Here is a 13821-nt window from a genome sequence, read left to right as displayed (position 1 = left end):
GGTATCAGCCAGCTATGTCTTACGGACAATCTCCTGTCAAAGTGATGGATTCTGTATCATTAGAACCACTTGTAGGTATTAGGGGGGATTTCTTTTGCACTGCCTAGTTTCAGTTTGTGAGTGTGTGTGTGTGTGCACACGTGTGTATGCGTGTTCTTGTATATCTATATTTTGTGTATATGCATGTGTGCATATGTGTGTGTCCACACATGCGTGCATGTTCTTGCGTATTTATATTTTGTGTGTGTGCGTGCATGCATGCATGTATGTGTATGTGTGCGCATGCATATGTGTATATGTGTGTGTGCAAGATCCAATAGATACATACACTTATTAGCTTACAGTGGTTGCACTTTGAAAATCCCTGAGACCAAACTAACCCATGTTGCAGGTATTTTGTATACAACTAATTTACTCCAACAGCAGTGCACCGTGAACACAAAATGTCAAAAAAGACGTGAACACATGTCAGTAAAAATAGATTGCGACCAAGTCAGTACCCCTGAACTTCTGTATTTGACCTTACAAAAACATGCCCCCATCTGCTGAGTTCAAGGCTGTGAGAGATTGAAATATCACGGTGCCTGTGCCTATTACCACTGAACCAGTGAGTGAACTTGTAAGCACATGTCACAGTTGAGTTCACGTGATTCTCTAGAATGCTATAACTTATAGGGTACCATCAGATTCTGATCTATCATAGCAATGCTTTGTACTTTTGCCAGGGTTCTCACTATGCTGTTTGAGTGTATGGGCCCCCTACGCTATGATTTCAACCCCCTATGCTGTGATTTAACCCCCTAGACTGTCTCGAGCTCGCGGTCCCAGGTTCGATTCCCAGGAGCCAGGGGTTTTCATGTTTCTACTCTCCCGTTGTGTTTCAGTAGTTCCCACACCAGGCCTTTGAGTGATGGCAAAGTGTGATGCATGTAGGGATATCAAACTTGGAGGTTCGAGGACAAATCTAAAAGAAAAGTGGAAGTAGTGTGTAACAGTGGTGTTCAAGCACCACCAACCCACCTGTCTAACAGGTCAGCACCTTTTAGCCTAGCGGTTGGTGCATTGGGTTCTCAAACTGGTGACCCGGGTTCGATCTGTAGCCAGGGTTTTTCATGTTTCCACTTTGCCCCTAGTTGTTTCCTGAGCTAAAGATTCTCCTTCTAGTCTTCTACTGTTTTCTCTTAGGGGGGGAGGGGGGCATCCTTTGAAGACTGACATGCCACAGTAGATACAAAATTAGCATCCAAACAAACACTTCTTTATAGACCAGTGCACCTGTTTAGGAGGCTAATATTTGTCGTCGTGGTCAGATTTTGTTGTCCCAAGTCTGGAAGAAACCACTGCCGTATTTATCTTATAAGTCTGCTACTGTAATTCACTTTATTTTTGCTGCAATAAAAGTTCACAGTCAGAGAAAAATGAAGTTGTTCATAGAATTATATTTTCACAGTGGCAGCAGGTGCTGAAAAAACAAAGTTGGTGAATTATGTGTTAATGGTAACCATAAGTTGTTGGTACAGAAGTGATCACAAAAACAACAAAGAAAAAAAAAAACCAAAAATTATGAATTACAGTACTAAGATGTTATCCCTAATAGCAATGTCTTGGAATCTTTGAATAACCTATGTCCTAAATGTAAAAAGATCTTTGTAGTTTTCAGTTACCTACTTTACTTGATATTACAATGTCTGTATTGTTGCTTATATTAGTCAAGACATATATTGCTGTTTCTGCTTTGCAGTATCTAGTTGAATACAACATTGTGTTTTAAATTCCATTTCTGAACACTTCTGGGATATACATGTGTTCTGCAATGTATTCTGCAATGTATTCTGCAATGACATGTTAACTATACAATTTAAACATTCCAACTTCCAAGCTTTTTCCATGGTGTGCCATTCCAGAATTCCAGCCATTGAAGAACTTTAGGTGGCAAAAATAAAAGGAAGGTCTTGTTTTGGTTGTCTACATGTATAAAGATTACAATACAAACATTGTAATGTCTTGTAATTTCCCAGACAAGTTACGTATCTTCACACCATTCAGGAAAAGTGGTTTGCTTCGTGTCTTTTCCATGGAAGTGATACAGTTAAACACACATTCGATCTCGCCAAATTCTCGGCATGTCTGCCATAGCCCAGTGTTTTATTTCAGGTACATGTTTTGCTTCAGTTCATCACATTTGCTGAGTCCTCTATTGTAGGGTGGGAACACTGGGGAAAAATCACTTCTGTGGCCATGTCAACAAGTACTGTCTGTAAATCGTAATTTTTCCGCAGTACTTTTATGTTTGTGGTTTTCGCACTCAATTCTGTACAGCAAACTTACCATTACAGTAAACTAATAATTTGCCGACTATTTTTTTTTGCTGCACCTGCTGCCACCGCGAACATATACTATGATATAGTTCCACGAATATGTCCATTTTTCTCAGACCGTGAACTTTTGCTACCGTGAACTAGAGTATTCTTCAGTCGCGTAACATGATTAACTTGAAAAAATTTGGAAATGTTCACGGCTTAGAAGTGACCATGAAAACCGTGAACATAAAAGTCCAGTGAAACAAAATCAGGAAATACAGTAAAGAGATGCTGGTGTTGCCATAGCCACCTCCTATTGTCCTGTAATGAACTCCCAGTTAATTATAGCTCTGGTCATTTGCCTCTTTTATGGACCCAGTGGGAAGGGGAGGGACTACACATAATACAGCCAGTCTTATGCATGTAGTGAAAGTTAGTACTGACAGAAGGGGCAGAAATGTCTTTATTTGGCCCTAGTCAGATACAAAGCTCTAGCCAGCACCCATTTCTCTGTGAATTGTAGGAACTTTGTGATGTGTGACAGAGAATTTTTAAAACAACCTTGATCATGATGGACAATTGACAAACATATTGGGTAAGAATCATTCACAGGATAAGGATATAAAAACATCCAAAGGACCACCAACAATCACTCTCAACCCCGTGATTTGCCTCTTAAAATGTGGGAAATTGTGTTTTTCAAAGGCTTGGAAATCCAAAATTTGTCCCTGGACCCCCTAGATTGTGTCAATGCGATATGTATGAACGTTAGTGCAAAACAAGAATATCAGAATTTTGAAAGTGCTATGTTAGAAGTTGGAAGATAGCATGTTGACCGCAGTGTCTGCATTATCTTTCGTACAGTAGCTTTTCAACTTGAATTTGTCTGTCACATACAAGTTGTCTTTGAGTTTTACACTGCAAAGCTTTGTGTGTGTGCAAGGTAAATTGTTCAAGCAAACATCAAGAAACTCCAGACGTTCATCAACGCGAGACTCCGCTACATACTCGGGATCTGGTGGCCCAGGAAGGTCAGTAACCAAGACCTTCTGGAGATAGCAGGCCAAGAACGAGTGGAGATGACCATCAGAAGGCGTAAATGGAGATGGATTGGTCATACACTAAGGAAACCCCCAGAATCCATCAGTAGAACTGCCCTTGACTGGAACCCCCAAGGGACAAGGAAGAGGGGTAGACCACGGTTGTCCTGGAAGAGAGGTGTCAGGAAGGACCTAACAGCAGCCAACACCTCGTGGCACGAGGTTAAGACGATCGCAAGGGACCGAGGGAGGTGGAGAGCGTTCACTGAAGCCCTGTGCTCTAGGACGGGCGAAGAGGATTAAGTCAAGTAAGTCAAGGTAAATTGTGACTGTAGTGAAGAGGCATTTGACCTTATAAAGTCAGCGGGCATACTTGCGCTGGACCATAAACATTCTTATCAAACCGCAGGGCACGGTTGGTCGGTCTCGCTGAGTCACAGACAGCGTAGTTGACGTAACCGTCAATCGGTGGCTTGTAAAAACGAGGAGGGGCTTGTCTAATCACCTGTGTTCACACCTAGAATTGTTACTCAACACCACAAACTAAACTGTGACGTCAAGGAGTTCCTCTGTACACACATCACTTCCTATAACCTTCCTGTATTCCTGTTCCTGACTTTGGACTTGTCTAAAGCGTTGGCCCAGTTGCCCAATGTGGCTGCTCTTTTGTAGGGCAGCATACATACATATTTGACCCATTTTCTACGCTGGGATCAGAATTCATTAGAATTTGTAATTGAATTGCTGGAGGGGGAAGCAGGCAGGCAGGCAGACCGAGCGTGACTGATAGGGGAAGGGTGACTCCATTCTCCTGGACAGCTTGTCTCGCTGTCGCACACAAAACACGGCTAATCGGACGCGTTATTGGACGGTAGAACCAGCTGGGTACCGACCGGGGGCCGCGGATTTTCCTCGCCATGCCTGCAGCACGATACACGGAGGACAGTTCGGAGGGAAAACGGGACAGCAGCGAGGAAAAAACGCCATTGTTTGAGCATGATAGTGACAACAATGGTAAGTCACACACCTAGAACAACCAGCGTGGCACAGTGATTCCACTTCCTGTTGTGTCTACAACTGTGGCTGAGCTTTGCCAACTTGGATCCATAACTCAGCTTCGTATTAGCAGAATTCAGCAGGAAAATTGATATAGTTTTGCATACAATTTAGCATGTTTATGGCCTCTCTGGTGCAGGGTATTCCCTTAATGTGCCTGATTTGCATAATGTGTGATGTAATGCTTAGTGTCTGAGACTGGAAAGCTAAAAAAAATGTGGTCGTCCCATTTAGCTTTTGGGAAGCTTCATTTGTGTCAAATCTATATACACATACTGTTTTATATGAGTTGTAGTTGGTAGAATTATATTTTTGTGTCAGTGGAGATATGGACTATGGTTTTGTTTCGGAGGCATAACAAGAAACACTTCCTATATGCTTGGAAAATTGTATTGTTGTCTTTTGGATACCTATCAGAAAATTGTTTCTAAAACATCTGTTTTCTTGGAAAAGCATCTGTGTCTTATTCAGTCATAAGTTTTTCCTTTTCCGCTATATGTTGCTTGTTATATTTCTAACACTAAGTAAGAATGAAATCCCAAAGTTTACTAAATATATATACTACTTATGTACAATAAGTAGTATTCCAGCATTTATATTCTTTGCTTAATAAGACTATAACTTTTTGTTTAAGTAAGGATTTAGTCAGTTTAATCAAGGAAGCTGAGGTTTGACCTAAAGTGGTCAACTTGAATCAATTAATTTCAATACATGTCAGTAAGGTGGCTATGATATTATTATTAAGGTTGGTATTAAACATAGTTTAATTAGTAGGGCTAGAGAGGCCATCAAGATTTAGACTGGATTATGATTTTATTTTTATATTTTTAGTTTTATTTTCAAAGCAGAAATATGGTACAGATCCATCTTTTTTGTCCAAAATACTTTCTTATTCTTGTTTACTGGTATAACGTACATTTTTCAACTGATAAGATGATTCAATATTTTTAGTCTCACTTCTATAATTCGCTTTTTTTTCTGTACCTGCCACCACCTATAGTTCCACAAACATGTCCATTTTTCTCAGACCGCAAACTTTTGCTACCGCAAAGATTAAGTGATTCACAGTATTCCCAACAAGGTGTTGTCAAGTTGTCAAAGTTTAAACTTTGTGTTTCGACTGTCATGCCATCATGGATAGCTTCCTCTGGTCCAAAATCCGTCCTTTATACCTAGCAAAGGTCGCTTGTACAGTACAGTAACACTCCTTTTGTCCTTGGAAGAAATCCCCCACCACTACCATGTAATTAGGGATGAACCTAGAGCTTAGGCCGACTTTAGACTGACGACAGTATACGATCGCACGACAATCGTTGTGGGCGACGGCTGACTTTAGACACATGACCAGGAAGTGTGACGGACACCCGCAGCGCAGGAGGGCACGCCGCGCGCCAATTCAAAATGGCGAGAGAACCCCTTTTTTTCGGCATGCTGCAGAAGATTGTTTTTAATCTGCTTTTAACTCGTTGTTCTGTGGATGAGACTCCTAGTTTGTGCCCAGCAAAGAAGGGGTATGAATGAGGCACATGTACCAAGCGGGGCAATATACTCCGGGTTTGAACCCGGCGTTCGGTGCTGCCGTCGGCCTGGCTATATTGGCCGGGAAATGTGGATCGGCGGATCGGTTCGTACCGGAGAAGTAGCGATTGGTGGCTGGGGATTGTACCAGACACGTATGACGATATAAAGTCTTTGGTTTGATGGCATTTAATGATACTGGCGATGTGCTTGGACATGAAATAACGCTTGCAGGCTTATTTGCATAAGGCCAATGACCTCCCACTTCCTTCGCCGGCGACGGTTCACTTTAGACGGTGGAAAATCCTCCTCGGACCCCCCGCTGAATGATCGCACGATAGGGTCCGAGGTGGTAGTGACGACGATTCGAGGATTACCGTCGTGCGACTATTTTGATCGTCTTTAGACGGTTGTAAAATACCGTCGCCGGCAACATCTTGACGATAAACATTCGTACGACTGTTTAACCGTCGTCAGTCTAAAGTGCCCCTTTGTTAGGCCATGTTGATTTGACTATATGGATGACATCTTACGGGAACCCCAAAACTGATGCAAGCGTGCAATTAAAAAAGGTTTGGCAAAAAAAAGAAGTTGCTTTCATTATGAAATCTACGTGGTCATGAGGGTTGAACAAATGACTAAACACACAGAGTATGGTATGGCGAATAATACTCTTCATTTTCATTTCTTCACATATTCTTCTTCTTCTTTTGAATTGACTTCTGCAACATAACTATCGTTTTTTCAATATTTTTTTTTGCAATTTTAATATTTGTTCATTTTGCATTTTTTGGTCAAAGGCTTTTTTGGAAACGGACGTCATCCACATAATGTTATCGTCTAAAATCTTCTTTTGGGGGGGGGGACGGACAAAAATTCATGCGGGCGTAGATGTCATCCATGTAATCAAATTAACAAGGCCTTAGTATCACCCTACCAGCTGGAACAGCTGAGTGATTTTCTGTAAGTCTACCCATAATTAGTGGCAGCCTGATAAGGCTAAAGGTCTCTTCTTTACAATTATAATTAAGATCTTTATCTTGGGTTGTCTGTCTCTTGGCTGATGATCCGATCCTTTTGCTGTCAGAATCAGATGGCAGAAGATTTTGTGGGCAAGAGTTTTTGATGTCTCCTTTGTTAAGGAGTGACAATTGCAACTGGTGCATCTTGTTTTGTCAAGGACAGATGTTGAAAGGTAGTAGCATAGGCTTCGGTGTATTTACGTGTTTATCTTTTTAAGTTTTTGCAATGTACAGAATTTTGCTGTTGTGACAATAAGAAATACTCAAATTTTTTCTTTGAAGAGAACAACAATGTATACTATTACTAACTTACAGTAACACAAAGAGTGCAAACTGACAAAAGAAGAAAATCACAATATTCCAGAGTATTCTTGGTTTATCCCCATTTGGGAACATTACAGTCACTTGAAATGGTGCAGGTAACATTGAGAATTACCTGCACCAGACAAATGTTACCTGTATCACTCAGAATTTGAGAAGTATGGATCATATAAAAAACTATCTTGAAAACATTGTCATTATATACAGTCAATGCTGCAAATAGAAATCCACATACAACTACATATATAAACCCAGTGCAGGTTAGGTGCTGGTAGAAATCAGAAATACCTACACAGCCTCAATTATTAGAATATAGAATAATATATTAGAATAAAGTATAATTATGGACATTGGCAAGGAAGTGCCTTATTCATATATCACATTATGCCTGCAGCATATAGCATTATTAATAAGGATAAGTATTTTAATAAGAACCACATGCCTGTCTTGTGATGCCTGTATGAATGTATGAAGCACATTTGTGTAGGATGTTGTCTCATCAGTTTTGAATAAACATTTTAAATACGGATATATTTTTCTTGTTGTTCAGAAGCCAGCAGCAGCGTCAGCGAGGAGAGCGAGCGGGAAGACGGCATCGTGATGTCGCGGAGGAACATGTTCGGCTCCTCCAGCGGGACGTACAACGTGCGGGCGTCGGAGATCGCGCGGGACAAGCACCGTCCCGAGGTGCAGTGTCAGGTCTACATGCTGGACGACACAGTACAGACCTTCAAAGTCTTCGTAAGTCTCACATTTTTAACTTTTCACTTGTAATATCTAAACTAGAGGCTTTGGCCTTACCACTTTGATTTGTTGGTTCTCAGATTTTTTCAGAAAAGATAGGAAGAAACAGGGCAAACAAAAAAGAAACTAGAAAAGTAACATTTGCAAAGTAAATGCATAATGTTTACCTTCGCATATGGTCTGCTCTGTTAATTCTTACTCAAACACATTTCATATATAAGGTCAGACAGGAGTCTAAATCCCTCCCACTATAAAACTGCAACATGGTGTAACCCAAAACTAGTTACCATGGTAACAGACAGTCTGGTTCAGGTCATTGAGGTGATTGTTTGGAGATGGAGAAGAAGAGGAAACGTAGCAAAAATGATATGTTTTCCTTCCATAAACATAACTATAGGCTTTGGCCATACATAGGATTTGTTGGTTCTCAGATTTTTTTAGAAAAAATAAGATGCAACTAAACAGTTCTTGATCTAAAACTTTGTCAAAAATACCGCCGTCAATTCTCAAAGTTAGATTCACCTCAGAATTCCCTACTCAGTTCAGCTCCGCAGCAAAGCGGGTGCCTCTATTGCTGTAACGGACGCATCTGAATAGTTCTTGATCTAAAACTTCCGCTGCCCTTCCCCTGAACCCAGTCCCATTGTTATGATCCCTTCCTGCCAATGTGGGATCTCCTGTGAAGTGGAGGAGGTCTATTTCTGTGGCAGGCGGACTACCAAAAGGTCAGCTGTGTCCGGGGGTTTGTGGATTTACCCCATAAGAGACAACTGGAGAATACACAATGTTGGCCAGGCTGGAAGGAAACAAGAATCCAGGCCAGCAGATGGTTTGGAAGATAACTATGTGTCTCCGCAGCATGCTTCTTGGGTCCAGTTAGGTCAAATCCTTTTAATCCCTGTATTCCAAGTATCTAATTTGCCCTCCTCCCCAAGTGAAAAAGGAATACAAAACTGCACAATATTTGTGGTACGATATATTTTTCATATCATGATAATATCTCCTTTCATTTGCAAGAGATGGATTATAAGATTGATCATATTGCAGTCTCATAAAGGTCTGAGTCATCTTAGAATTAGACACATGTTTCAAACTATTGAAGACCCTCACAAATAGATTCCTTTCATAAAATTTCATGTGAGAAAGGCAGCATTGTTGATGTTTATGTACTTCCAAGTATTCATAGATAGAATGGTCAACGTTCAAAAGTGTTGCCCATTTGAACGTTCCTGTTTATGATTATAGTTCATTGATATGTGAGTCCAGTTTTTGGTCTAAATATGTTTGTGTAAGATTTCCGATGTGTAAATCTACATTAGGAAGTGGTTTTGATTTTCTAAGAAGTTTGTAACCTCCTTTCATCGTTCCTGCCTTCACATCTTCTCCCACTTCCTGACATTCCGGAAGAAATTGATTTCACATAAAGAAGCAAACCAGTTAGAAGTAATGGGTGACAAAGGTCGGCTCCCATTGGCTATCACAGGGAAATCAGCGTGACCATTGATTGGTCAAGCCCCTGTTCTCCTCTGTCTGTGATTGGCAGGTGTGTGGTACGATCCATCAGGAGTTACAAAGAGGGGGGTGGGGGGAGATTTGTTGGTAGTGCCCTAAGTAGGGACATACAGACAGCCAGAAGAAAGCTGAACTCTCTGGGGGGTCTGAGTGTGATGTAGGAAGTACTAGTACTTTAGCCAGAAAAGATGCAAGATAGAAATGTCTTAGGTATCCTACTGCATGGTCAGTTTAGACTGTACTTTCTTGTATAAACTCTGTAAAAAAATGATTAAAAATATGCATGGTTACATGATTTTGCAGGAATAAAATAAGTGAAAAATGTCTACAACTTAAATATTTTGAACAAAACTTTCACTACCCAAAGCAAAAACATAAAAGAAGGTAGAACAACACCAAAAACTTTTTTCTGAGAGGCCTTTGCAGATCAACTAAGGCATGCTTTGCCATCCTGACAAGACATACAATGGTTAGTCCCCTCCTCCCCCTCCATCCCAGTCAGATGTAGACAAAACGTGCAATGGTTAGTCCCCCCATCACAATACCCAGTCAGGTGTAGCAGACAGGCTAACTAACACCCTGGTGACAACAATAATGCCCTGCTACTGGTGTTGATTATGGGATAATTCCCCGCCCAACCACAGCATAATGACCTTCTATAGTGGCCACAAGGCATTGTGTAGGTGTCAGTCTAATAGACTTCTAGGGGGATGGCCTAACACTCTCTTGCAATCAATGGGCAATTTATACTCTATTACAATTTTATATACTACAGCCTGACCAATATTGAAAAAAGAATGTTTTGTATACATAAATGAATACGTTGTATTATTTGTGCTTTCATGACTTGAAAGAAAGACTTCAAGACTTGAAAGAAAACTTAAAAGTAAAAACTGACAAATACAATGTACATTGTTACATGATTGTAGCATGAGATGTTGCCCTATTGCAAAGTCGATAAATTGTTTTTTACAATCAATGTTAGACATGCTAGAGATTGTGCAGAATTTGATAGAAAACAGTAGCCTAAAAGTTGTGAAATATGTGCCCTTTGGGACATATCTCCAATCCACTGACATATCCCAGTGCTCTGTCGATTTTTCAAACATCAATTTTGTTATGCATGGTGATATGTAGCACTACTGCACAAATCGGTATATCATGTATATAGAAAATTGAAATCATAGGCAAATATTACATTTTGAGGTTGCTGTGAAGTATAAAACACTTGTTCAAGAAATGGTTCATGATAAACTGGTACATTAGGATTTTGTACTGCCTTAAAGTTTTGTACCAACCGTAACTACGGGGCTCGAAATAATTGTTTCAGCTACACTGGTGCAGGTAACATTGAAAATTACCTGCACCAGGCAAATTTCACCTGCACTACTCAAACTTTAGGAAGTCTGGATCATACTAAAAACTGTTCAGAAACCATTGCCATTATTTCTTTTATACTCCAGAACAGAGATGGTATCAGTCAATGCACGAAATAAAAATCCACACACACCTACATTTGTATATGAACCCAGTACCAGTGCAAGTTAGGTGCAGGTAGACATCAGAAATACTTGCACAGCTCCAAGTTTACCCGCACTAAGGTGCATATGCATCCAGTTTATTTCAAGCCCTGTGTTAAACTATGATTTTGTACTGCCTTCAAGTTTCTATCACCCATAATGTACTCGTAAGTGCCTTTGGGCTCAATGCAGAATGACAGCTCTACCTTATCTGACAGCCATTCAAAACCGTGCTTGATTATTCAATCCAGGACCTTTAATGGCACTATAAATCCTGTCAGGAAATAGCCTTCACTCACACAATCCCCTCTGACATTCTGCGGATATTTCCTGTACCAACCCAAGCCACTCACAAATGTCAGATCTCAGATATGCCTTAGGCCGCAGCAAGTCAATTTTATGGATGACATCCTCTGCAGACTCTAAATCTAATGCGATATGGTAGAAAAAAAACAAGGCGGATAAAAAAAGCAGATTCCTACATTTTCAAATTTTGACTTCATAGACCTTCTTAAAACAACAAGTGATAACTATATTGTGCTGTGTTTACTGCCAACTGTGACAAAATCCATTTGTCACTGAAACAACAAAGATTTCAATCATTGTACAATATCACATGTACACAGCCAACATCACATATAAGAGGACTGAAATACATGTGTACATCACTGCATCAGAGTAGATGTAAAAGACAAAACATTAAATCAGAACCTTGTCTTGTCTCCTCTCTTCATATTTATCTGCCATCCACCTTCCGGCATGTCAACAGACATCTTTGCTCATTTTCGGCAAGTTGACCACTGTCTGATGGCAACAAAATTTCTTGTTTTTTTCAAAATCAGGCAAAAATTAATGCACATGCTGATGTCATCCATAAAAATGACTTGCTGTGGCCTTATGGGGATGTGGAGCAGAGTTCTGTAAATAGTGACCTTTCTGCCAGAGGAAGCGGTACACTGTATGGTAAATAGAACGGTGCCACAACATAAAAGGCTGGAGCAGTATAATGTCAGATAAGCACGATGGCGGCATATGTTCTATACATGCATATTTTTTTCTACCTGTCAAGTTTGGTATGGAATGATACATATTATGTACATACGGGGCATATTGTTTTGCCTACCTAGACTTAAAATCACTATGTACATGTAGTTCTTCCAATCCAGTGTTAGAAACCCCAAACAAAAAGGCTGGCATTAGGTATTTTGGTACAGTATGTTCTTGGAAATGCAATGTTTTGAATGACTGTAGATTAGTTTCATTTCATTGTTAATTTGATGCCAATGTGAGTGGTTACGTTTTTTTTTACTGGCTTCTCAATTATTCTGCCCACAAAAAGTGGTGCCATATTTTGTGGTTTTTTTATCATGTCATTTATCTATCACAGAGTGCCTGGCCTGAGTGGGATACTATATGTATATGGATTTTGAAGATTAAGCGCCGTATTCACTAGAATTTGGCCTTGGTGTAGGGTTAGTTACAGAAGAATAACTCTCTGTGGTACTATGGTGCAAGCCGTACATCGAGTCCCAAAGATGCGACCACAGTATGGGTCTGGTATTCTCGAAAAATGTAAAAACTAATAACCCCCAAGACACACTATTTCCTGCTTTTTTGAGGGACAAATTTTGTAGAGTCATGTATTCTGTTACAGCTTATTCTAAAGTCAAGTTTAAGTTTTTTTAAAGATCACAGGGTTCCCCCCAAAAGAAACACTACTACACTGGTTGAAAGACAGTTTAGGGGGCTAAATCACAGCATAGGGGGTCGAAATCACAGTATAGGTGGCTCCTACACTTAAACAGACTGGTTAGAACACTGGTAAGGCTTTTACAATTGTACATCTCCAAACTCATACCTTAGTAAAATGTTGAAATTTATTCTAACACAAGGGGTACACAGAGATCAAATTTTCAACAACCACAGTCGCCTTCATCAGGATAATTAATGACCTAACACAATCTGACTGAGCGTGGTTCTGCAAATGTTAACATCATTTTTTAAATGCCACATTTTTTCTGTTTGTTTCCTTTGCAGAAAAAAGACAAGGGAGGAGTGTTGTTAGACAAGGTGTTTAAGTACCTGGACCTGGTGGAGAGAGACTACTTCTGTCTCATGTTCCAGGATGACATTCCAGAACAGATGGTGAGTTATCATGAAAAGTGGTCAATTATTCTAATAACCAACCACTTTTTTCAGTATGCACCACTTATAATGTTACAGCCTGATAACCAATGGGAAATGGAGGCTTCTCATTGGTCTAGTCAAGTGGTCGGTTATTCTAATAACCGACCACTTTTTTTCATTATTTGCCACTTTTGATGTTATGGCCTGATAACCAATGGGAATTGGAGGCTTCTCATTGGTCAATGTCGCCCAGCTATATGATAGTGCTTACTAATAGATACTGTCTCCTTGTTGTCACTGAGGCCACGTTGATTTTATTATATTTATAAGGATGACATCAACACATGCATGAAATTTTGTCCGTTTCCAACAAGAAATGTTTCCGACCATACTGTAAATTGTACAAAGCAGCTGCAAAATGAGCAAATATATGCCATAGATTGCCCCAAAAAATATTGGAAAATGATACTAATGTTGTACAATGCCAAAACAACCCCAACAGAAAAGAAGAAAATGTGTGTGTTTAGTTAAGCTCTTGCCAACCTGATGAAATTTCTTTGAGGACTTTTCCAGTGTAACTGTTTTTTTTCTCCTGCCTACAGAGATGGCTGGATGCCCACAAACCCATTAGGAAGCAGATCAGAAGTGAGTACAATTATAC

General features: G+C 40.1%; 1 protein-coding gene across 10 annotated transcripts in view; it reads left to right on the top strand.

Annotated features, from left to right (window-relative positions):
* The window catches only part of LOC109478749 (tyrosine-protein phosphatase non-receptor type 4-like), a 55425-nt gene that overhangs the window by 7819 nt on the left and 33785 nt on the right, over positions 1 to 13821 (top strand). For 4 of the 10 annotated variants that reach the window (XM_019780472.1, XM_019780470.1, XM_019780468.1 and 1 more), the window contains exons 1-4: positions 3930 to 4354; positions 7808 to 7998; positions 13071 to 13178; positions 13763 to 13805. In XM_019780472.1, coding sequence (XP_019636031.1) covers positions 4258 to 4354; positions 7808 to 7998; positions 13071 to 13178; positions 13763 to 13805 — 439 coding nt within the window. In that variant the 5' untranslated portion in view covers positions 3930 to 4257. Of the gene's footprint in view, positions 1 to 3929; positions 4355 to 7807; positions 7999 to 13070; positions 13179 to 13762; positions 13806 to 13821 lie in introns of those variants that run through there. The other 6 variants (XM_019780474.1, XM_019780471.1, XM_019780469.1 and 3 more) reach the window with 2 other exon arrangements.

Source organism: Branchiostoma belcheri, unplaced genomic scaffold (genome assembly GCF_001625305.1).
Source record: "Branchiostoma belcheri isolate BF01 breed outbred unplaced genomic scaffold, Haploidv18h27 scaffold45, whole genome shotgun sequence".
NCBI lineage: Eukaryota > Metazoa > Chordata > Leptocardii > Amphioxiformes > Branchiostomatidae > Branchiostoma > Branchiostoma belcheri.
The sequence above is the reverse complement of the archived record's forward strand: the minus strand, read 5'-3'. Positions and strand labels throughout refer to the sequence as shown.